The sequence below is a fragment of the Aphis gossypii genome, chromosome 1 (genome assembly GCF_020184175.1).
Source record: "Aphis gossypii isolate Hap1 chromosome 1, ASM2018417v2, whole genome shotgun sequence".
Taxonomy (NCBI): Eukaryota; Metazoa; Arthropoda; class Insecta; order Hemiptera; family Aphididae; genus Aphis; species Aphis gossypii.
In genome coordinates, this window is record NC_065530.1 from 3,419,357 (window position 1) to 3,442,907 (window position 23,551).

General features: G+C 26.7%; 2 protein-coding genes across 2 annotated transcripts in view; both read right to left on the bottom strand.

The window, feature by feature from the left end:
• LOC126549026 (venom protease-like) overlaps positions 1 to 4,428 on the bottom strand; it is a 33,919-nt gene extending 29,491 nt beyond the window's left edge. Inside the window, exons 1-4 of the mRNA XM_050197340.1 lie at positions 4,067 to 4,428; positions 3,149 to 3,206; positions 1,844 to 1,989; positions 610 to 780 (exon numbers count right to left, since the gene is read on the bottom strand). Coding sequence (XP_050053297.1) covers positions 610 to 780; positions 1,844 to 1,989; positions 3,149 to 3,206; positions 4,067 to 4,112 — 421 coding nt within the window. The 5' untranslated portion in view covers positions 4,113 to 4,428. The remainder of the gene's footprint in view (positions 1 to 609; positions 781 to 1,843; positions 1,990 to 3,148; positions 3,207 to 4,066) is intronic.
• The window catches only part of LOC114128307 (uncharacterized), a 104,839-nt gene extending 84,296 nt beyond the window's left edge, over positions 1 to 20,543 (bottom strand). The window contains exons 1-14 of the mRNA XM_050197334.1: positions 20,366 to 20,543; positions 20,219 to 20,283; positions 19,345 to 19,405; positions 18,151 to 18,299; positions 12,860 to 13,030; positions 12,669 to 12,802; positions 12,438 to 12,602; positions 12,191 to 12,347; positions 10,205 to 10,386; positions 9,845 to 10,055; positions 9,528 to 9,743; positions 9,113 to 9,280; positions 412 to 545; positions 179 to 346 (exon numbers count right to left, since the gene is read on the bottom strand). Of these exons, the coding sequence (XP_050053291.1) occupies positions 179 to 346; positions 412 to 545; positions 9,113 to 9,280; positions 9,528 to 9,743; positions 9,845 to 10,055; positions 10,205 to 10,386; positions 12,191 to 12,347; positions 12,438 to 12,602; positions 12,669 to 12,802; positions 12,860 to 13,030; positions 18,151 to 18,299; positions 19,345 to 19,405; positions 20,219 to 20,264 (1,962 nt within the window). The 5' untranslated portion in view covers positions 20,265 to 20,283; positions 20,366 to 20,543. The remainder of the gene's footprint in view (positions 1 to 178; positions 347 to 411; positions 546 to 9,112; positions 9,281 to 9,527; positions 9,744 to 9,844; positions 10,056 to 10,204; positions 10,387 to 12,190; positions 12,348 to 12,437; positions 12,603 to 12,668; positions 12,803 to 12,859; positions 13,031 to 18,150; positions 18,300 to 19,344; positions 19,406 to 20,218; positions 20,284 to 20,365) is intronic.
• Between the last annotated feature and the right edge of the window lie 3,008 nt (positions 20,544 to 23,551).

Below are 23,551 nucleotides of genomic sequence, written 5' to 3' on the forward strand. Positions count from 1 at the left end.
GTGTTGTTACAGAGTGTACTTTGTTAAATAAAGTATAGGCGGATAAAGTTTTTAATATTGGAAGATTAATTGAATTTGCTTTTATGTACAAATTGACAATAGTTAATGATGGTAGGTTATTTCACTGAAATTATTTATATCAACATTTTAATGCATACTAAAAATACATTAAACCAACCTTTCCTTGATCTCCATTCAATACAGTGTATTTAGCATTCCAATCGATACAAACAGGTGAAACTCCACTACTAAAAGAAATCTTTTTTGATAACACGATAACAGCTATATCGTGATCATAGAAATTAAGATAACCCCTGTAATATTCATATACGTAAACAGTTGCAACCTATAAAATTATTTGAATACTTAATAATAACTATAAGTTCTCATAGTATTTAATTAACAACTTACATTAATTATTTGAGTTAAATCATTGTCAACTACTGTGAAATTTCTATCATGTTTTCCAACGGCGACCTTATAGGAATCATTGTTTATTGATATATTGTTAGAAAATAATTTTGTATGCCAAAAACAATGAGCCGCTAAAAATGTTTTATATATACCTATTATAATAATACCTTTTCAAATATATTGTCATGTATTTACCTGAAATGACTAAATTTGGAGCAATTATTGATCCTCCACATATTAAGTCGTAATTAATTTTATCTTTATTTAATCGATATATTCCAACATTCCAAGGTGCTGCTCCAAAGAGCGCTTCCTTAGCATCGATGGTCGATACTGGATGGCCAGTAGTGTATACTCTACCGCAAACTAATATAATATTTAATTATATTTTAGATGATTATAATCAAAAAATAAATTATTGAACTATTAGATAAAGCTTTTTTAATTTTCAAGATTTAAAAATTTATATAAATCGATGATACGTAGTTTAATAGTCAAAATGCGTAGAAGTCCTGACCAAAGTCTTCCGATTTGATCGATTGGCTAACCAGCCATGTATCGTTTACGGACCACGATCTTTTAGTAAGTATTTGATAGATACCTACGTTCTACCACAAAAACCAATTAAACTATTTTTGAGTCCACCGACTGCGATGTCAACGGCATTTTGCTGCTAGAACCACATACCTGTACAATTCCAACCCACAACGTATTTTTTCGTCACAGCAACCCCCTATATGGCGTATGCAAAAAAACGGAGGACAATAATATAACTGACATTGACCTTATTAAGTATTAGAGATCGCATCAGTGTATGTACAACGATCGCTTCAGACTAAAGCACTTTTCAGATATAGACGTTGAAATGTTGAGTTAATATTCTCCATTCCATTCAGCGAGTGTTTATTCATTATTTACAACTACTCTACATAGATTAATTTTTATCATTTGTAAACTAGAGACGCTATCATTTCCGAACTCTACCAGTCACAAAATTACAGTAGAGAAGAACAAATAACTTATTTAGTCATAGTTTCTTGGTTCAACTAAATTGCATATAGAATCTGAAATATAGACATTTTTGTGAATTTATAAAATAGACAGTCATGTCTATGCGTTAAAAATACTATTTCATGGATTGCACATCTTTATATATTATTAAAACGCGACGCGATTTCTTTTGAAAATTATAACTGAAGTTACACTGGACCGATTTTCATGATTTCTGTTTCTAACACAAAAGTCGGTGTGCAAATGAACTATCAAAAGAGATAAGTTCAAAATGTTAATTATTTAAATATTTAATGAAATAGTAAAACAAAATATACAGAATATAAATTTATATAATCATAAAAAATAAAATAAAATTTGATATAATACATCTTTAATATATGATAATGATAACTGTTATAAAAGTATTGTTGAGTACCTGTAGTATTACTCTTCTCGTACAGATATTGATTACACAACTCTTTATTTTCGTCTGAACCATCTAAGCAATCATTTTGGCCGTCACAAACTAACGACCGTACGATACATGACCCATCGGAACAACTATACGTATCCTCAGAGGTTCTGTCAATTCATTAAAATATGCAAAAAATAATTATTTAATATTATTTACGTCTACAATTACAAATTACAATTTATTAAATAGTAAACTTTTGCGTGCGGAGCAGCCTATTATATTAACGGATATATATTTTAATTTTTTTTTCAAACCAATCGCATGTAACCTTCAATTTACACATCTACAATAGTAGCTAGTTAGATATACCCATTGAAACGTAAATAATATGATATTATTATAACAAATCATTAATTATTATTAAGTGAATTCAATTTAAAAAATAATGATCACTATCAATTATCTGCAAGGAATATTGTAATTCATACAGAATGTACATTCGTGTATATTTATTTTTCTTTAAAAATAACAAAATTCGTTTAAAAATTGATTACTTGAAATATTACAATGTTAATTGATTTAGATATCATTTATTGGGAAATATATTTTATTTAATTAACATGGTTAGGTTACACAATAAAAAGTAAAATTAAATAAGGCTTAATCCTTCCTATTCTGGAAGAGACTTCATCCAAAGAGTTTTTTCATTAGTATAGCATAAAATCTATGTGGAATTAACAACTCACGAGGTATTGTATAAAAATGATATTAAATATTAATATTAAATTATGTGGGTGGAGCAAAGCATAGCCTGTATCTTCCAGTTCCATGGAATTTATTATTGCTATCTCCTAACTTTATCATAAAATCATGAAATTTCAAATATTTATTCATACATATCTGAAGGGCGAATAGAATTAATTTGGTATTTATAAATTATAATTAATTACTCATTTTCAAATTTTATGATCATGTATTGCAGATTTTCTAAGCGACGGAAAAAATAAATATATATCACTAGTGTGATAAATCAGTCATCAATTAAGTATAATAGTATAGTCATAATTGTTTTTTGATGTACTCGTATTGTTGTGTGATAATAAAAACATGTATTTTGCTAAATATATCACAATTTGATTAATTTACTACCCATCCGCTCCACCCTATTTTATTCACGGAAACTCCTAGTTAAATTTACCAATTCATAATTATAGAGTATTATTTGACGAGACTTGTTTAAACTTTAAGGCTATATAAGAACACAGCTATATTTATTTTCACAATTAAAAATGACTTAAAATTAATTTTAACAACAGTTATACTTACTCTGAGCAAGATGATTCAACTTGTCTTTCATTTGCTTTGTTACACATAATTACAGTTACTGAAATAATATATTTTTGAACATTGAATGCGTTAACAATGTTAGAATAAATTAACATAATCAGTATTTGTTGATTTCAATTTTATTAAATAATATTATATCCTTATATTATTTATTTTATTTTGTACCTACTTACAGATTCACATTTTTTATAGCCCCAATAAACTATTTTCATATATTATAATGTATTATAATAAAATATTTAAAAATTAAATTTGAGAACATTTTTAAAAAACAGTTTTTGAATAGAATATGTAGTTTTATTTTAATTAATTAGTTTTAAAAATATTGTTATGGAAATTAACTAATGAAAGTCTGTTTTATTATTTATTTATTTTATAAATGCATATTATACGAATACTATATAACTTAGAGTACAGACATTTTGCTGTTGTTGCAATACTCAAACATTAAAGATTTTATAGTTCATTAGTCAGTAAAAACATGATTAAGCCAATAACAATTACACATATAAAATTTAATAATACTAAGTTAAGCTATAACATATTTATATATATAATGAATAAAAAGAATTGAACCGGAATTTTTAACGTTACTTCTTAATTCGGTCACTATATAGAATACCTTAATGTCGATAAAACGCTTATAAATTGTGTGTATATTTCGTTTATTTTAAAACACCTAAATGATTAGTACAAACAACAGCTCAGTATAATTACATAACACGTTATTGTTTCCAAAAGAATACTGTTACTTATGGGTTTTTTTATTAAATTCTCTTTATTATAGAAAAGTAATTGTATTCTAGCTTTTCTGTATAATTAAATTACGAACATAATATTATAACAATACGATTTTTTTAAATAATATTATATTTTAAACACTGATATTATACTTACCGAAAATTAAGCATGAATATACCCACCAAGAATACGTCACCTTCATGGCTAAAGAATAACTAAAATCAAGGTAAATATATTTTTAAATATTAACAAGAAATTATAGTGCATACGTAAGTTGTATGAACTTTACTAAACATTAAATATTATTTCACCATTAAGTAACAAACATTTAGGTATAGTAAAATATAAAATATTTAATAAATACTAACAATCACCGTAGAAAATTAATAATGTTTTAACTTTAAAAAATAGTGATATCTAAGAGATGTTAATATTAGTACGACCTATCAACACTGATCACAAAAAATTGGGATTTTTAAATTACTATGTAATGATGCTAATACGTAGTTGTTGTTGATAGTGCAATGAATTGGAAACTCGTAAAATATATTTTATAATAAGCACTAAGTACTTGAACACTCAAGGTCTTGCAAATAATGTATCATACTATCATGGTTCACGAATAACATGAAATATAGCTATAGTTACTTAACCTTTTCAGTGCCCATGACGCACCGGTGCGTTATTACAAAACACCATCCATACGCACCCGTGCGTTTCATATGATTGTTCATTATATAATATTGATAAGAACATTTGAATGATACTGCCATCTAGTGCTCGTCTTTGCGAATTCAGTGGTTTTTTTTTTTTTTTTTATCACAATATTCAAAGAAGTTATGAGAAGATAATCATATTTTTCTTATCAGGGGTTCTCAAAATTTTGTTTTTATAAAAGATGTTTGCTTATTATTTATACTAAAAAACGATATTGTAATTTAGGAAACCCTGGCTCATCAACATATATTAGCTAATTACTTAGAAATTAATTGGTGAATATTTTTTTTTTTTTATGGAACTAGTTTATTCAGTGAGTATAAAATTATCAAATGGGTTGAAGATAAAAAAAAAAATAAAAAAAACCTGGGCCTGTGGTGGTGCCATTGCAAAATGTGTCTGGGCACTGAAAAGGTTAAACCGGCTTCGACATATCTACATATATAATATTAAGCCTCAACTATAACAGAATACGTTATACTGACCATGACTATCGGCGCTAGTCGATAACAATTTCCAAAGAATGTTATAGCGGAGATGAAGTAAATTCACGAACTTCAAGTGTAGGAAAACAGGAATTACTCGTCACATGTAAGGAAACTCTCAGCATAGCATATTTAGATGTAGCAGAGTGATTGTGTACTCGACACTTACACGCTCGTACTATTATACAATAATTTATAAAATTTACCCTTTTATTTTATTTTTTTATTTTTATGAGGCTTCAACATCTGAGGTTATTAGCCTTGTGTACCTATATGTTTTGTGAGAGCTACATAAATAATTAAATATCAAATGTTACAATAAATAATAAGAATAATGAAATACAAAAGTGTTAGTTAGAGATTGTTAACAATGTTAATTTTTGTAAGGAAAATTAAAATTTGTATGGTGTTGTCTTCATGGAGAGCTTCTTCTAAGTTGTTGGGTACTGATAAGGTACTTTGGATATTTTGTAAATCTGGGCAGTCTAGGCTGATGAGTTGGAAGGTTAGATCTTCTAAATTTACTTGTGTTATTAATTAAACAAATAAAATATTTTTAATAAGTTTTGACTTATACAATGTAACTCCTACCAGCAATATAAATTCATCTAGTCGACTAAAAGGAAAACGGTGTGTATAATAATATTAAATTTATTTATTTGTACATTTTTTTGAGTACATAGAGCATAAATTCTTACAGTATATAATAGTTTACAATGAATAAAAATAAAAATATATAAAATATATAATATTAAGATAGTATGAACTTATATATATTTGCGACCCTCCGATAAGCTAAAAGCTTGTGGTGGAGGATTTTTTTTAAAGTAATCACATAAACACTTAAGTATACAAATAATAATAATGAATAGTCATAAAGTTTATACAGATTTAATTTAATTTAATGCTCATAGCTTCAAATGTTTTGAAATATGAAAGTCAAATATACTAATTTTAATAATCCTATATAAGTGTATAATAACAAGAAAATAATTTTTTTAACCAAATTGTTAGTAAAAATTACTAATTTTTATATTAATAACTTTTTTTGTACTTAGTACACTAGTTATAATTGACTGTAGATAAAGTATAATATTTGTACTTACAAAAAGCAATTATGATATTTTTTAAATGCAAGCTTTAATTTTATAAAATATACATTTAGTTCATGGAATACATACCTATTCATTATTGGTATATTCTGGTTTATTTAACAAGAATTTAATTAGGTTATTTACAGCAGATTTAAAAAAAAACGTATTAATATTAATCAAGATTTTCAAGATTTATGTTATAATAAAATATATATTTTGATTTTTCTAGATTTATTTCTAATATATTATTAACAAACCAAGCCTAAATTTAATGTATAATGATATTTTGAGTTAAAAATAGCAAATTAACTGATTTTTGAGGAATAAGAACTTATTAGTTCCCAATCGAAAAGCGTTCGATTTCGAAAATTTAAAACAAACACTTATTATGTAATACAATGATTTATAATATGTGGTAAAATGTAGCTGTAATATATATATATATACATAGGCATAATTTTAGATGATAATAGTAAATTTAAAACATTTATTAACACAAATTTATTATTTTGGTTTTTTTTCAGTGCAATACTATACAATCAATTTTACCAGTTCTTTAATACTACAAAATCCTTGCTCTAGTCTTAATAATAATATTTAATTTAAAATAAACAATTTTAAGAATATTTAAAAAGTTTAAAAAAAGTAAAAAAAAATATATTAATGTTGAATTATAATTATAATAAATTATTTTTATGTGATTATCACAATCGTATTGGATTTAGTTATGTTTGTTATACAGTTGACGAATCCATTGTACATGATACTTAATATCTGTAAAAACTGTGATTGAGTTATTTGAGGATGATTCCTTAAGACTCAATACACCGGTTAAATAATAAGAGTTCGAGTGTAAAATGGTTAAGCCTGAACCGCTATCTCCCTCGCCCATGTTTTGTCCTAAAACTAAAAATATATCATTCATGAGACACATATTATTAAACATTCAAATGTTATTGAGTAGTACCTAGATACAACAAAGATTTACATAATTAATAAGAGATGATGTACAAATACCATATTACGATAAAGCTGCATGATATAACACCTATAACTACAAAAATATGATAACAGTAAAACATTATTTTCTACTACCTATACAATTTACTAAATTTAGTGAACAATTATGCGTATGTACAATGTACATATATTAATACATCCCTGTTCACAATCAATCAATTCAAATTTTTAAGACATTTATGAATAATTATTCCATTCACTCACTACTTGTTCTAAATTATTTTATGCGTATTTAATTAACGTAAAAAAATAAATCTTAATAACGTTACTGATGTTAGATTAAATTCAGAAAGCAGAAAAAACAAATAAACTCAAAATGATACATGTGTGACAAAATATATAAGTAATGGATTTATCATAGAAATTGAATCATATTAAAAATATATTTGTTTTCTAAAAAGAGTTTGAATACACATTAAACATATTTAATAAGCTAGTTTACAAACTTAATATGTTAATTTTGGTAGTTTCGTCAACTCATAGATAATTAAATATATAAGTAGATATCTTAAATTAATTTAAAAATGTGACTATTTAGATTAAATATATTCTAAATTAAGATTCATATCAAAGAGATGTACAAACATAAAGTGTTTAATACAATCGAACCTATAATGTAAGTTGAAAACAACAATTATTTTATGGTACCTATTAATGATTAAAAATGTTATTACCCGATTCAGAACCGGCACAAAACTTATCAACAGTTACAAATATTTGAAATCCATTTGTATACATATCTCGACAAGAATTATGGTCGATGTATGGTAAATAAGTTTCTAATAGAACGGGACTTAATAAACCCTTTTCCGTATTTCCCCAACCAACAATCTGTAAAAGAATAAATCTGATTTATAATATACAATTATTATTTTTTCTTTTGTTTATAGAGGATATTATAATGAGTTAAATTTGTTAAATAAATAAATTAATTGTGAATTATTAAGGTATTTTCATTTTATTAAACCCGATCTTGTGTGAAATTAACATAAAGTTTAGTGGTTTCACAATTCGATTATGAGATAATTTATTTTAGTTTTGTCATCCAAAATATCAACATTTAAAAATCATATAATATAGTATCTCACAGTATTTGCTTTAAATACAAATTCACAATGTTCATTATTGGTAGGAACTAAATCAAAATTATAAAATTGAATTATTTATTGTTAAGACTCCAACATAAGCGCTCACACCAACACAAATTTGATTTATAAACCTGCAAAATATGTGTGGTATTATTATGTGTGTAAAATTAGAATAAGTTTCCATAACAAGGAAAAAAAGAAATGTTACAAGTGGTAATAATCGATTATTAGGTTGTCAAAAATTGTAAATTTATAAGGATTTCGTATTAAAAAAAATTAACGAAAAGAAAAATTTACATATTTACCTCCACATTGTTTAATTTCCTTCGATTTACAAAAAACATACTACCATAGAATACAAAATTTACCTTTCCTTCAACTCCATTCGAAACATTATATTTATTATTCCAGTCGATACAAATCGGTGCAACAACATTACTAAAAGAAACTCTGTTTGATAACATGAGAACTGCTATATCATGAGCATGGAAACCGTTAGGTCCATAATAATCTTCATTTAAATAAATAATTTCCACCTATACAATAAATTGTTTTAATTATTTTTTTGTGACTATTATAAGTTTCTAATTTAATATTATAAACTTACATTTATTATTTGAGTAAAATCATTGTCAACTACTGTGAAATTTCTATCATATTTTCCAACGGCGACCTTATAGGAATCATCGTCTATTGATATTTTCTTGGATAATAATTCTCTATGCCAAAAACAATGAGCCGCTAAAAATATAATTTAATAACTATTTATTCTATTTTAAATATAGTTTACAATTTTACCAGAAATAATTAAATTTGGAGCAATTATTGATCCTCCACATATTAAGTCATAATTTATATTCTCTTTTTTTAATCGATATATTCCAACATTCCATGGCGCTGTTCCAACAAGTGCTTTCTTACCATTGGCAATCAATATTTGGCTATTAGTATATACTCTACCACAGTCTAAGATAATATTTGAATATTTTATACATCATAATAATTTATAAGTTAATTAAACATCTTTATAATAAAACATATGTTGAAAGTTTAAAAATTTTAATCATATAATATGACTTATCTAATCAAAAGTACCTACCCTGAAAATATTATTTGTTCTCTAAAATGTTTAAAATTATCAATATAACTATATATATACTTATACATATAGAATATATGAATTCATATATTTTGTGATAAAAAATATAATTACATGGATTGCATTTATATAGTTGATTATTCCACTTTCCATCAGACTGACAATGTAATTCAAACGGAATTTCTTCTAATCCAATCGGTGCAATGTATGTTGGTTTACATGACGGGATAGCTATTGTATCGGGTATTGATAGATTTGAACAATTAGCAAACTTACCATTCAGAGTACATTTAATATCTAAACTGTCTGATAACAGTGGAGGGCACATTTCTATAAACATTGTAAATTATAATCGAACGTTACCAAATATGGAACTAATAATATTTAAATGAATTATTAATACAGCATAGAAATTACAATATTCAACCTACTAAAACACAATTTATCGGATGTTGATATCCATTTTCCATTTCCCTGACAAACCCTAAAACTATTGGGGTAAGCCTTATGATAACCAACATCACAATTCTCAATAACGATACGATTTTGATTAATTAATGTCCCGTTAGTTACAGTTTCATTGGAACCATAATAAGAATATATTACTCCTTCAACGGTTGGCAAAATGCAAAACTGTATATCCTATAAAACCATTAATACGATAAAATTTAATTAATTACATTTTTCAAAAAATATATTTTATATATTTGAAGTAAAAGTAGCCATCAACATCAAAATCATATAATTATATATATATACATGTGTATGTGTATTGAAATAGATATACGAACATGGTTATAATATTTTATATACAGCTTACGAATCCAATCAACGTGATGACGAATATCTATAAAAACTGTGATTGAATTATTTGAGATTGGGTCCTTTATATTTGCTACTCCAGTTAAATAAGAAGAATTAGAGTGTACAAAGGTTAAGCCTGCACCTCTAATAGCCGCCGTAGGTTCTTTTCCTGAAATTAAAGATACTTTTTAAATAAATTAAATTATAGTAGCTGAAGTCTAGAGTTTTAACAATTTTACGCTTAAGTTTTACGCGTTGGCTCAGGTTAAGCATTTATTTAGGGCACTGATTCCCAAACTGGGGGGCGTGTCAGTGTACACTGTACACATTGTTAGGGAGGCGCAAGCCGTTATTACAAAATACAGTTTTTATTTAATTATTACTATTATTAATATTCTATACTAATTTATTACTATAATATTTCACCATTATTTATTATTTATTATCATTTATTTATGTAATAATATTGATTGTTACATTTTATTATTTACTATTATATATATTTCATAGTTATTATCATCAATAAAGAAGTTATCATTCCGAAGATTTTATAGTTTATTTGTAAAGTACACCAAAATAAATTTTTTTATCAATTTTTTTCAATCTATAGGGGGGGGGGGGCGAGATTTTTGAAAATCTACAAAGGGAGGCGTAGAATAGAAGAGCTTGGGAACCACTGATTTAGGGTGAGTCCGAGATATTTAACGATGTCGTTTTCCGTTAAAAATATTTGATTATTAAATATGACAGGTAGTAAATCGAGATTTTTTAAGGAAAAAGTTACTTGAACAGATTTAGATTCATTTATTTTAATTTTCCACCATTTTGCTCACAAACTAATCATATTTAAATGGTTTAGAATTATATTAGTAGCTGTAACGTGGTTTTCATGAGAATTCGTTATTAGTGTATCATTGTATGTACTTAGAAATGTATAGAAGGTCTTAGGATCTAGGGAAGTCGTGAGTGAAAATTGAGTAAAGAAAATAGGTCATGTTGCTTAAGTAAAGAGTAGAGTAGAAAGTATTTAGGCGGATTGTAAGAGAGCGATTTAACAGTCCTATAAAGACGTAAAAAATAGTAGAAATACACAAGGAAAATTATGGAATTTCCATTGGAAGGATGGCGTAGTATTAAATAAGAACCTTGTAAGTAATCAAACCCAATTAGTTCCCAGTTTTGAATTCAACCATTCAGCATGAACTTCCCTAAACCACGTAAGAACTGGACTGGGAAGGTGAAATTATTAGATGCAAAAATGGATAACGGTGGATTCTCCGCTCTGCAATCGTAGCCAGATCTAAACTATTAGGTACCTACATTGTCGAAAAATCCTCGGAAACAAAGTTCAGCGGAGGAACATCAAGACTACACAAATGCGATAAGGAAGCGCTAGATGGAAGTAGTTATTTAATATCAACAATTATTCAACACACGAATAATAACAATTATAATAAGATATTTCCTAACATGAGATGGTAATATACTAGTAAACAGTGTGATCATAATTGTTAAATCATAAAATATTAGAGATTTATGAACTTTTAGTTCTAGGTATTACCTACCATATTATAATGTAATGGTTATTTACTAATAATAAAACAAACAATTTTAATAGCAAAATAAATATGTTATGAAATATTTTTGACTGACTGATCGACTCGATTAAAATCGTTTTTTGTATGAAATGATTTATCGTTGTATTCAAATTGAACACCGTATTATACTGTTACGGTAACACTAAATACAATATAACCCACAATTATGAGGTTAATTATACTTCTACTGTACACCAAATAGGTTACCTTCTTTTTTTAAATGACCAACCAACATTTGTTCAAACGATTTAGAACATCGTTAGTTTTTGAAATGTTTTGTCTTAAGTATAAAATATAAAAAAAATAAGGTAGGTATGTTTAAAATATATGTATGTACATTGAATACTAACTATTAAGAATTAAATATTTTATTACCCAATATTGAACCAGCACAAAACTTATCAAAAGTCACTAATACTTTAAAATCTTTTGTATACATATTTTGGCAAGTTCTATGGTCAATGTATGGTAAAGATGATTCTAATAAAACGGGAATACGTGTACCATCTTCCATTTTTCCCCAACCAACAACCTATTGAGGTATAAAACAGATAAATTATATTAATATGATAAATGTATAATATTAATCACTCTTTTATAAATATTGTCATTTTAAACCAACCTTTCCTTTATCTCCATTTGATACATTATATTTACCATTCCAATCAATACAAACAGGGGCAACAACGTTACTAAAAGAAACTCTTTTCGATAACACAATAATAGCTATATCATGAGCATATTCATAAGCCCCAGAGTAATTTTCATTTAAGTAAATAATTTCTACCTGTAAAACTGTTTTAATTAATATTTCACAACTATTATAAATTTCTACTCTTAAATGATAATTTACATTTATTATTTGAGTAAATTCATTGTCAAGTACAGTGAAATTTTTATCATATTTTCCAACAGCAACTTTATATGAATCTCCATTTATAGATATTTCCTTGGATAATAATTTTTTTTGCCAAAAACAATGAGCCACTAAAATGTAATTTGATAAATGTTTGTTTTATCTTACATACATTGTATTGTTTTTACCAGAGACGATTAGATTCGGAGCAATAATTGATCCTCCACATATCAATGTATACATTGCAGTATGTTTGTTTAATTGATATATTCCAACATTCCAAGGTGCTGTTCCAACAATTGCTTTCTTACTATTGATGGTCGATACTGCATGGTCAGTAATATATACTCTACCACACTCTAATATAAGATGTCAATAATTAATAATAAATTAAATAAATATAAGATAAAACATAACTTTGAATGTAAATCAAACATAATCAACCATTTTATTTTTTTTGTAATAAATAATGTGCGTTATAATTCATACAATATAAGCATAACACGATTCCTATCGAGTTTAGAGTTCATTTCCTAAAAATTAGGCACCATTTCTTTTTATCTTTTGGGGCTAGTCAATGAGCGTGGAAGTACCTAATGATCGAAGCCCGTGTCAGATGGATATACGGACCAGTGGGACGACCAACCATATGTCGTCTACGGACCACGATCACCTAGTGTTTTCTGTTACCTACTGTTTCCTATAGTACGACCGGTATTCTCCAGTGATGACTAACTTAACCTAACCTTTTTTTTTTAACTTGCAATACCTAACCTAACCTGTATAAAGCCAACTAACTAACGTAAGTTTGCTTATGGAGTCAAAATCCATACTTTGGCTTGATACTCCTCTTCAGTATTCCTCCAACACGTGCTACAATTAGTGTAATGTCATCAGTAGGATAATGTCAAATCGATGGCCAACGATAATCAAGTCATCGCATCCGACGCGCAACACGTCATAAAACCCGACTCTCTTTGTTAAATTCAGAAAATATGATGAGAAAACGATTACCGATGTAAGGTATTTTTTATATAGACCAAAACTACGCAATTATCAATAAATTCAAATTAATTTTTATGAATTCTATTAATAAAAAATATTTTTATCATCTATTTTAAATTACTAAACAACACTTAGATATTTTATTATCATAAAATTGTTTTTAAGTTTTTCTTTTTTTAACACTTATTTGCAATAACTAGATGACTTAAGGTATAAAAATATAAATTTAAATACATATTATATAAGTCTAAGAAATCAAAGGCAAAATGCGCAAACTGTGGTGAAGGACACATACTGCTAATTGGAAAGGATGCATCACTTATAAAAATGCAATAGAAAAAGCTCACCCTAAAAAAACCTACAGCAGTACAAAGAATACAACAAAAGCTTGCTAAACCAATCACTCAAGAAGTTTCATTTACACAGATGGCCAGTTCTTCAAATGAAAATCAAAAGGCTCACTGACTCAAACCCATACACAACAAAAAAAAATTGTACCGTCGCTATCTGACGTTATGGCAGCATTAACAAAATTATATGAGAGATTGGACAGGCATGAAAATAACCAGCCGAAAACCAAGGCATAAAAGAAAAAGAAATGAGTAGAACGCTTCGAATCATAACATGGAACGCTAACGGGCTTGTTCAACGAAAAAAAGAACTCGAACATCTTATGAATGACGAAAAAATTGACATAGCTTTAATTTCAGAAACCCACTTCACAAGGTGGACCACTCTAAAATTACGTGGCTATCGAATATATACAACAGAACATCCAAGCAATTGCGCTTATGGAGGAACTGTAGTAATAATAAAAGAAACAATTAAACATTATGAACTTGATAAACATCCTCAAGAACATTTACAGGCAACTAGTGTCCATATTAATGACGGCAACAACGATCTAACCATCTCTGCTATTTGTTGTCCACCCAGACATAAAGTAGAAGACAAAAAGTTTATTGAATTCTTCCAGACACTCGGTAGTAGATTCATTGCTGGAGGAGATTATAATACAAAACACACTTTAGGGGATCGAGATTGATTACCACCAAAGGGCGGGAATTGTTCAAAGCAGCGAATACAATTGAAGCACAATTAATTTCAACAAGAAAACCAACATACTGGCCGACTGACCCAAATAAATTACCTGATCTTATTACTTTTACATAATGAAAGGAATTTCATCAAACTATACGGAAGTTGAAGGACTACTAGAACTTACATCAGATCACATTCCTGTGCTTCTCTTTCTAAGCTTTGATGTGATAGTGAAACAAAAAAAAATGTCTATAACAAACAAAAAACAAATTGGGACCTATTCAGAAATACCCTTGAAGAAAACATAATACTTTCAACTCGATTAAGAACAATAGCAGATATTAAAATTGCATTAAAAAAATAACCGATGACATTGTTAGTGAGACGTAAATAGCAACTCCGGTAGCTATCAATAGTAATTATAAGTTAACTTACCCACTAGAAATAAGAAAACTAGTCCGACATAAACGTCGAGCGAGACGAACATGGCATAGTACACGAAACCCGAAGGATAAAACGGAATGGAACCGAATTAGCAAAATTCTTCATAGAAAAATCAAAGAAATGAAAAATGAAACGTTCAAAACATACTTGAGTGGTCTCACTGAGACGGATAATACCGATTATTCATTATGGAAAGCCACAAGACTTATGAAGAGGCCCCAAGACAGATACCCCCCCCCTCAGCAAGGGAGACGGCATCTGGGCACTCAGCGAACAAGAAAAAGCTGAAATATACACTCGGCATCTTGAACATGTATTTATGCCAAACACTATTGACTCTGAGCTCGACATTTTTCAATGCCAACCACTTAAAGCAGCACGTGAAAAAATCAAATATTTCTCACTGTTGGAAATTGCTAAAGAAATAGATAACAACTTAAACCCAAAAAAATCACTAGGCTATGATGAAATTAGTCCAAAAATACAGAAAGAACTTCAAAGAAGGTTATCATTCATCTTACACACATATACAACGCTATTTTGCGTACGGAATACATTCCAGAACAATGGAAACGGGCACAAGATATCATGTTGCTCAAACCTGGAAAACCACCTGAAAATGTCACATCATACTGACCGATATCACTCCTCCCAAGTTTATCTAAATTTTTGAGAAATTTCTGCTTAAACGCCTAAAACTGATTATAGAGGGAAAAAATCTTATACCAAAACATCAGTTTGGATTTCACAACAAACATTCAACAATCGATCAAACACTTCGAGTTACTAATGTAATTAGTAAAGCTCTTGAAGAAAAAAAGTACTGCTGTGGAGTATTCCTTGACGTGGCCCAGGCTTTTGACAAAGTCTGGCACAAAGGATTCCTCATCAAACTGCGTGATCAGCTGCCATATACCTGGTGTGCACTTCTTGAATCATACTTGACCGATCGTCAATTTCGAGTCATACACGAAGAAGCGATAACCAAATGGAAATATACATCAACTGGAGTACCACAAGGTAGTGTTTTAGGACCTATCCTGTACTTAGTCTATACGGCTGATATACCAAACGATGATAACATAACATTTGCTATATTTGCCGATGATACGGCAATTTTGTCAACATGTAATAGTCAGCTCATTGCAACTGATGTCTTACAGAGGTCAATTGACAATATCTTAGACTGGTAAAGACGTAGGAAAATTAAGATCAATGGCGATAAATCGGTGCACGTTAACTATACGTTACGCAAAACCAAAAATATCCAAATAGTACTAGATCAATCACCAATCCCACAAAAAGATTCAGCAAAGTATCTTGAAATGTACCTTGACTCTTGTCTAAACTGAAAACACCACGTCCGTTAGAAAAAAATTCAGATTAAAGAAAAAATGCAAAAACTTTATTGGTTAATCGGACCTCACTCCGATTTAACCATCGAAAACAAACGTCTACTGTATGTAGCAATTATAAAACCGATCTGGATATATGGCATTCAATTGTGGGGTTGTGAGAAGAAGTCTAACATCGATGTAATACAACGCTGTTAAAACATTGCCCTTCGAACCATCACTGCAGCATTATACCGGTTCGAAAGAAACAACGCAATTCACCGTGATATGATAGTGCCTACAATTATAGCAGACGAAATCCAAAGGTTTACTCACAAACACGAGACGAGGCTAGATCACCATGTCAATCCATTAGCCATTCAACTATTAGATAACTCCAAGCATATCAAACGTCTTAAGCGTCTGAAACTATACGAGTTAATTTAAGATTTTAGATTAAGGCAGGAGGCACTTCATTGAAAGTGACTCCATCAACGTGTAATATATATATATAATTTATATCTAGTATGTAAAACATATTGTATAATTGTCAAACATATTTATTAAGACCTTTGGGTCGTTTAAATAATAAAGCTCTAGGGCATTTTTAAAAAAAATATATATGTATTATATATATATATATATATATATATATGTATATATATATATATATATATATGTATATATATATATATATATATATATATATACCAATGAAATTGAACACAAAAATTTAAATTTAAATTAAAATAAAAACAACAACAATAAACTATTTCAGAATTTTACCTATCGCGATAAGCAATATTCGCATGAAGCTTATGGTTTTCCATAGTTGATAATAGTTACATGGTTTATTTTTAATATGGTTGTAGAGTGTAAACATACTAGCTCATCACTTTTTTTCTATTTACCCAAAAGCGGTAAAATAGTACAACGCTACCATTGTTCAAAATAGTAAAAATGTGTAAAATAATAAAAATATTTAAAATAATTGACTTTATCTTTGATAAGGTTTCATAAAGATAGCTGTGAGTGTATCTATGACTATTATTCTCAGGTCAAAATTTTTAGGAGACTTATTATCGAGTTTTAATCATTAGAATTTAAAATTAAATTATCATTATTAATATATTTATCAAATAAAACTGATTGAATAATGCAATTAACAGAAAAGCATAATTTTTACTTAACACATTAAAAGTTAATTTAATATGTTTATTTAAAAATATTAGTATTGTTATTAATACTGAATAGTACTTATTCAATTAATATACTATTTAAAATAATACTATTAAATTGTATATTGGAAACGTTGAATTCATTTTCGTATGAGATCATAACCCTAATTCCTAACATTAAACCTAACCCTGTTTCTAATGGTCATTAAAGAAATCATACACAAATATTCGTGGTACTATACAGGACAAACGTACGCAATTGCATATCAATGGACTAATAATAATATGTTGTTAATCTTTGATCTTAATTTTTACAATAGAAAAAAAATATTTGAGTGTAGTAAAGAAGGTTAAATATTAAAATAAAATATATAGATTATAGACTTATATGTCCTTATAAAATATAAAATACAAATTCATGGAATATAATAATTATTTTTTGTATAACAATAATTTTATAAAAATATTGTTGTATACCTCTCTTATTATATATTTTTTCAAACTCCTCTCGATCACACAACTCTTTATTTTCGTCAGAACCATCTGCGCAATTCTCTCGACCGTCGCAAACTGATGACCATATGATACACTGTCCATTTGAACAACTAAAAGAATCCTCAGAGGTTCTGTAATTTCATTAAAATATGAAACAAATAATTATTTAATATTATTTAGTTCTACAATTATTATCAATGATAAATTACAATATACGAGTATTTTATTTTATTATATAGCTAGTAAAGGTTTGCATACAAAACAGCATATTATATAAACGGATTATTATTTTTTTTTTAACAATCAAATATTAGAAGAACCTGTGACTTACACATCAACAGTAGTAGCTAATTAAATATGTCCAATGCAGCATAAATAATATGATATTAATATCCCTAATCAATAATGATTTATGTCAATTTAATTTAAAAAAATAATTATTATTATAATTTATCAGTTATTTGTGTAGAGATCGCTGTGCAGGACACTGCGACCGTTACCACTTAATTATTTAAACGACGTACCTAGTACGTTCCTGGGTTGAGCTTGAGTTGGTGGTTAGAAGGGTAACTGTTTTTAGATTAAAACACTTGATGTTTAAATTATAATATAGACAGTTACTTTATTACGTTAAACAATTAAATATAAATTTAAATAGCTTACGGCTATCGAATAATTATTAAACTGTGAGTGACTATGTGCTCACGGCGAAAGGAATAGATATTGTAAATCACATAAAATGCACAATTTATTATAAAACATTTGTATATTTTTTTTCTTTAAAATGAAAAAAATGCTATTAAAAAAATATTGAATGAAATATTATGTTACTGAAGTAGAAACTATTTATAGTTAGTAGGTACAATTTTTAATTTAGTTTATAAAATTATTTTTACACAATAAAAAGTAAAATAAAATGGGGTTTAATCCTTCTAAATTTTGAATTGACTTCATCTAAAGATTTTTTTCCATAAGTATGGTAAAAAATCCATGTAGAATTAAGAAAGTCACTAGATATTTTATTTAATATTAAGTTTATCTAATGATTATAATGCATAAATATGCTCATGTATTTTTTGACGAGGTATATTAAGACTTTGGAACTATAAAGGATCCCCCACTCCTATTTAAAAAATTTAGATTAACGTAATATTAATTTGTTCAAAAGTTACCTACTCTGAGCAAAATGATCCATTTTGTAGTTTTTCCTGTTTTGTGTAACATAAAATCCCAGTTTCTGAAAAAAAAAAATTATTAAACATTTAATACTTAAACAATGATTATTGAATTTATATTGTTATACAAACATAGTCAACATTTATTTTATTCAATTCCATTACATAATATTTTATATTGTGCAGTAACAAGTGCTTCTTTGTCATTTCAGTTATTAATAGTAGATAGAGAGCTCGGATATAATAGCATTTGGTAATTTTTATTGGATATAGATAAAATATTAGTGTGAGCTGTAATTTCTTTTTATGCATCAGAGACTCTAAATATGAATTTATATTCTGCTATTCTTTCATATTTAAAGAATTTTTTGCTTTTAATGCTATTTTTTAAGTTTTTGTGTCATTTTTAGCTAATTTGCTAAATTGCATAACTTTTATAGTTTTATGTCATATTTTCATAAATTTAATTTTATATTATATGACAAAATACTTTGTCATTTAGTGTAACTCACGTGAAATAATTTAGAATATTATTTAATTAATAAATAATAATTAGGTACTTGAATTGTATTCTTATTTCCAAAAAAATTTGATTAGTTGTTTTTCATTTAAGTAATATTAAAAAAAAATATCTTGTTATTAAAATTTTTGTTGTTTTTTTTTTTATAAAATTTATAAATGTATTCATTTATAAGTGGAAGTTTTTTAATTTGCGAACAGAATAGATTTTCATTTTTACTATTTATCGTGTCTTTAGGGCGTATTAAAGAATATATTGTAGCGCATTATTTAATACTTTTCATTATAGATAGGTTATTGTGTTCTAGCGTTTACATATATTTATTGTTATAATATATGAAAATAATATTACTTACCGAAAACTAAATATAAATATGTCCACCAGGCATATGTCACCTTCATAGCTAAAGAAGAGCAAGAGCTAAAATCATAGTAATAATAATTTTAAATATTAACTAACAATTATTATGGTACATGGTTTATATTAAATGAATGTCACTTACTATTAAACAATGTTTTATCATTAATCAATAAACATAATGATTTAGTAAATTTAATATAGTTTTTATATAATAAACAATGAAAATATCTAAAAAAAATAATTATTTTTTAACTTCATAAGACAGAAATATCTAAGAGGCAAACGATAATACTAATATGACTTAACAACATTGAACATACAACATTGAGTGTTCAAATTTACTGTATGATACTAATAAGTATTTGATGTTGGTTGTGCAAAAATTTGGAAGCTATTCAAATATATTTTATAATAAGCGATAGTAGTTGAACACTCAAGGTTTAGTAAACTATTGAAAAACAAACAACATAAAATACGACCAGTTGTTTAAACCGGCATCGACCTATCTACATATTATAATATAATAATAATCCTCAACCATAATGGGCCGTTTCACTGAATATGATTATCGGCACTGGTCAACCTCAGAATTGGGAGAGAGAAGAGGAACTAAGACGCTACACGTGCGGAAACTTTAGCAAAGCATATTCATATATACCAGAGACTTCGAGTACTACAGACACCTACACTTTTGTACACTTAATACAACTAAAAGGAAGAACTATATGTTTTTAAGATTAAGCAAATGAAAAACGGTTTATAAAATATGTTGTAACTTTTAATGTATACTTAAGTAAGTGAATAAATTACATAAACATTCAAAACCAAACTAACACCCCATATTATTATATTAGGTAGTAGGATTGATGTAAAATGTATTCATTTTTGCAGACAAAGTTTTGTCAAGAATCTATTAAACTATTAAGGTACAGCTAAACGTTGGGAATTACGGTACGTACTACAACATACCTAATCAAGAGTTAACGAACAATTTAATAAATTATTTATTCAAATTATAAATTAATTTAGTGAAAATTCCAAACTTTCCTTAATCATTTTATTATTATTTGTGAATATTTTTAATAATACAATATTAAAATTTTCAGTTTTTTGTTCTCAAAAAAATGTGTATTACATATTCATTTTTTTATTAGAAACTAACACCAAAGCTAAAAATTGAAACTTTTTTTTTTGTGTGTACTTTGAATATTAATTAATAAAACCAACTTGTATTCATTAAATTAATTAAATTAATTAAATTCATTAAAACTATTTTCAATTAGGTATAATCGAGTTAGGAACAAGTTATTCGATGTACAAACAAGTAAAAAAATTACAAACGATTGATATGAATGGTGCTAGTTTCAATAAGAAGTAAAAAAAAAGTAGAGTTGCTGGATACTTTAGTAATTAGTAAAACATTAATACATTTACATAAAAAATCAAATATCAGCGAAAATGTTTTTGAATTTTAACAAAATAATTAAGCTTGTTATCTAATCTTAACCTACCAGTAAAATAAAAAAAGTAGCCACCTCTTACAACTACGCCAGTCCCGGTCACAGCTGTTAATCATGTTATGATTTCACAATCATTCATAATTCGTTAAAATATATAAAATAAAAAAAATTGAAAAATTCGTTATAGACGCGGCTGTTAAGTACAGCGTTGTGTAAAACGCCACCTTCGGAAAAATATAACTTCCAAATTAATGATTTGCTCTAACTTGTTGTTCGCAAAATCGTTCTTAACTTGTTATATCATGTACACATGTGTATATTATATTAAAAAAACGCGTGATTATTAAACTGCAAATATACTAAAACAATTTCGTCTTTAGTCAAATCTATATTATGCTTTATGATTATAAACATCAGACACAGATTTTTAGAAATTGAAATTTCACATTTTTTACAAGCAAGGTACCTAAAAACTTGTTTGCACTGCGGTTACATCAGATAGAGTGACATCAGAATTAATTATGTGGTTATTAATTTTATTACTGATAAAATAATATTCCTAGGACGAATTCTTATATCTTTAACAGACACACGCTTGCATTATACTGCTGTTATATTTTGTCTTACAATACCTAGTTATACATTGTTTATAATTATTATCGTAATACAAAAATAAAAATTGAATATTGCAAAAACAAATTTATTTATTTTATATACTAAGTAGATAGTATATAAATATTATTTTATAATTGTATTTTACATATATTATAAAAATAAAAATGAATGTTTTCAACGTACCATGTCTTATAATCATTTTTCCATTTTAAACAAATATTTTTGCTAGGCATTTTTTATTTGATCAACGCCACCGTTCAACATTATAAAAATAAGTATATTACGTCCATATATACTTCTGGCTTAATATCTACAATTATTTTTTCACTCTTTTGTTTGTCAGTTTTCATTAACTCTATTTTATTAATTATATTATACTAATTAAAATAAACAAAATACATACGAGAATACTAGTTATGTGCGCAACGTAACGAATGTCTGATAAAATCACACTATGGTTGTTTTTATTCGATGGTTTGACAATTAATAACAATATCCAATAACTGAGGACGGAGGTACCTAAATTGTATAATATAATAAAACTGATATAAAACTTATTTTCAGTCTGTCTACGCAATGATAATATACAAAACTTTTTGTTAAATATTAAGTTCATTAAATATTTATTTTATTTTATTATTTTTTGGAAATAATAAAAAAAAATATATATTATTAAATTACTGATTAAATTAAGATTTTATGCAGATACTTCGTTCTATTTATATTTTACATATTGTCCTTAAATTGTTAGTTTCTTAAAGTGTATAAATTTGGGCCGATTTTTAGAAAAAAAAAATGGACAATTTAAGTGAAGACAGAAGACGAAATTATTGTTTTGTTTTTATATTGAGTTCTCAGATAAAGAAGATGATATTCAAGAAAATAATTTTGATTATACTCCAGTTGATTTGAACGTTTCTTTTAATGCTAACGTAATTTTTTTAATTATGTAAAGTTAAATATATGAATTATATAAACACCTCAATTGATTTATAAAAATAAATAATATGAATTCTAATATAGTGCCAAATAGTTTTTTAATTAATTAACCCAACAAAAAACATAGGATAATATTATAGATAATAGTTAAATAATGAGAAATGTTCAAAAATATTAACTATGATAATGGTTATGTTTGATATTTATTATAATATTGTATTTTTAATTAATGCACAGAATAATAATATTCACAAGAACAGTCAAATTAAAATAATTTTTTTTTTAGATACTTGTATTATATATTTTTTACAGTA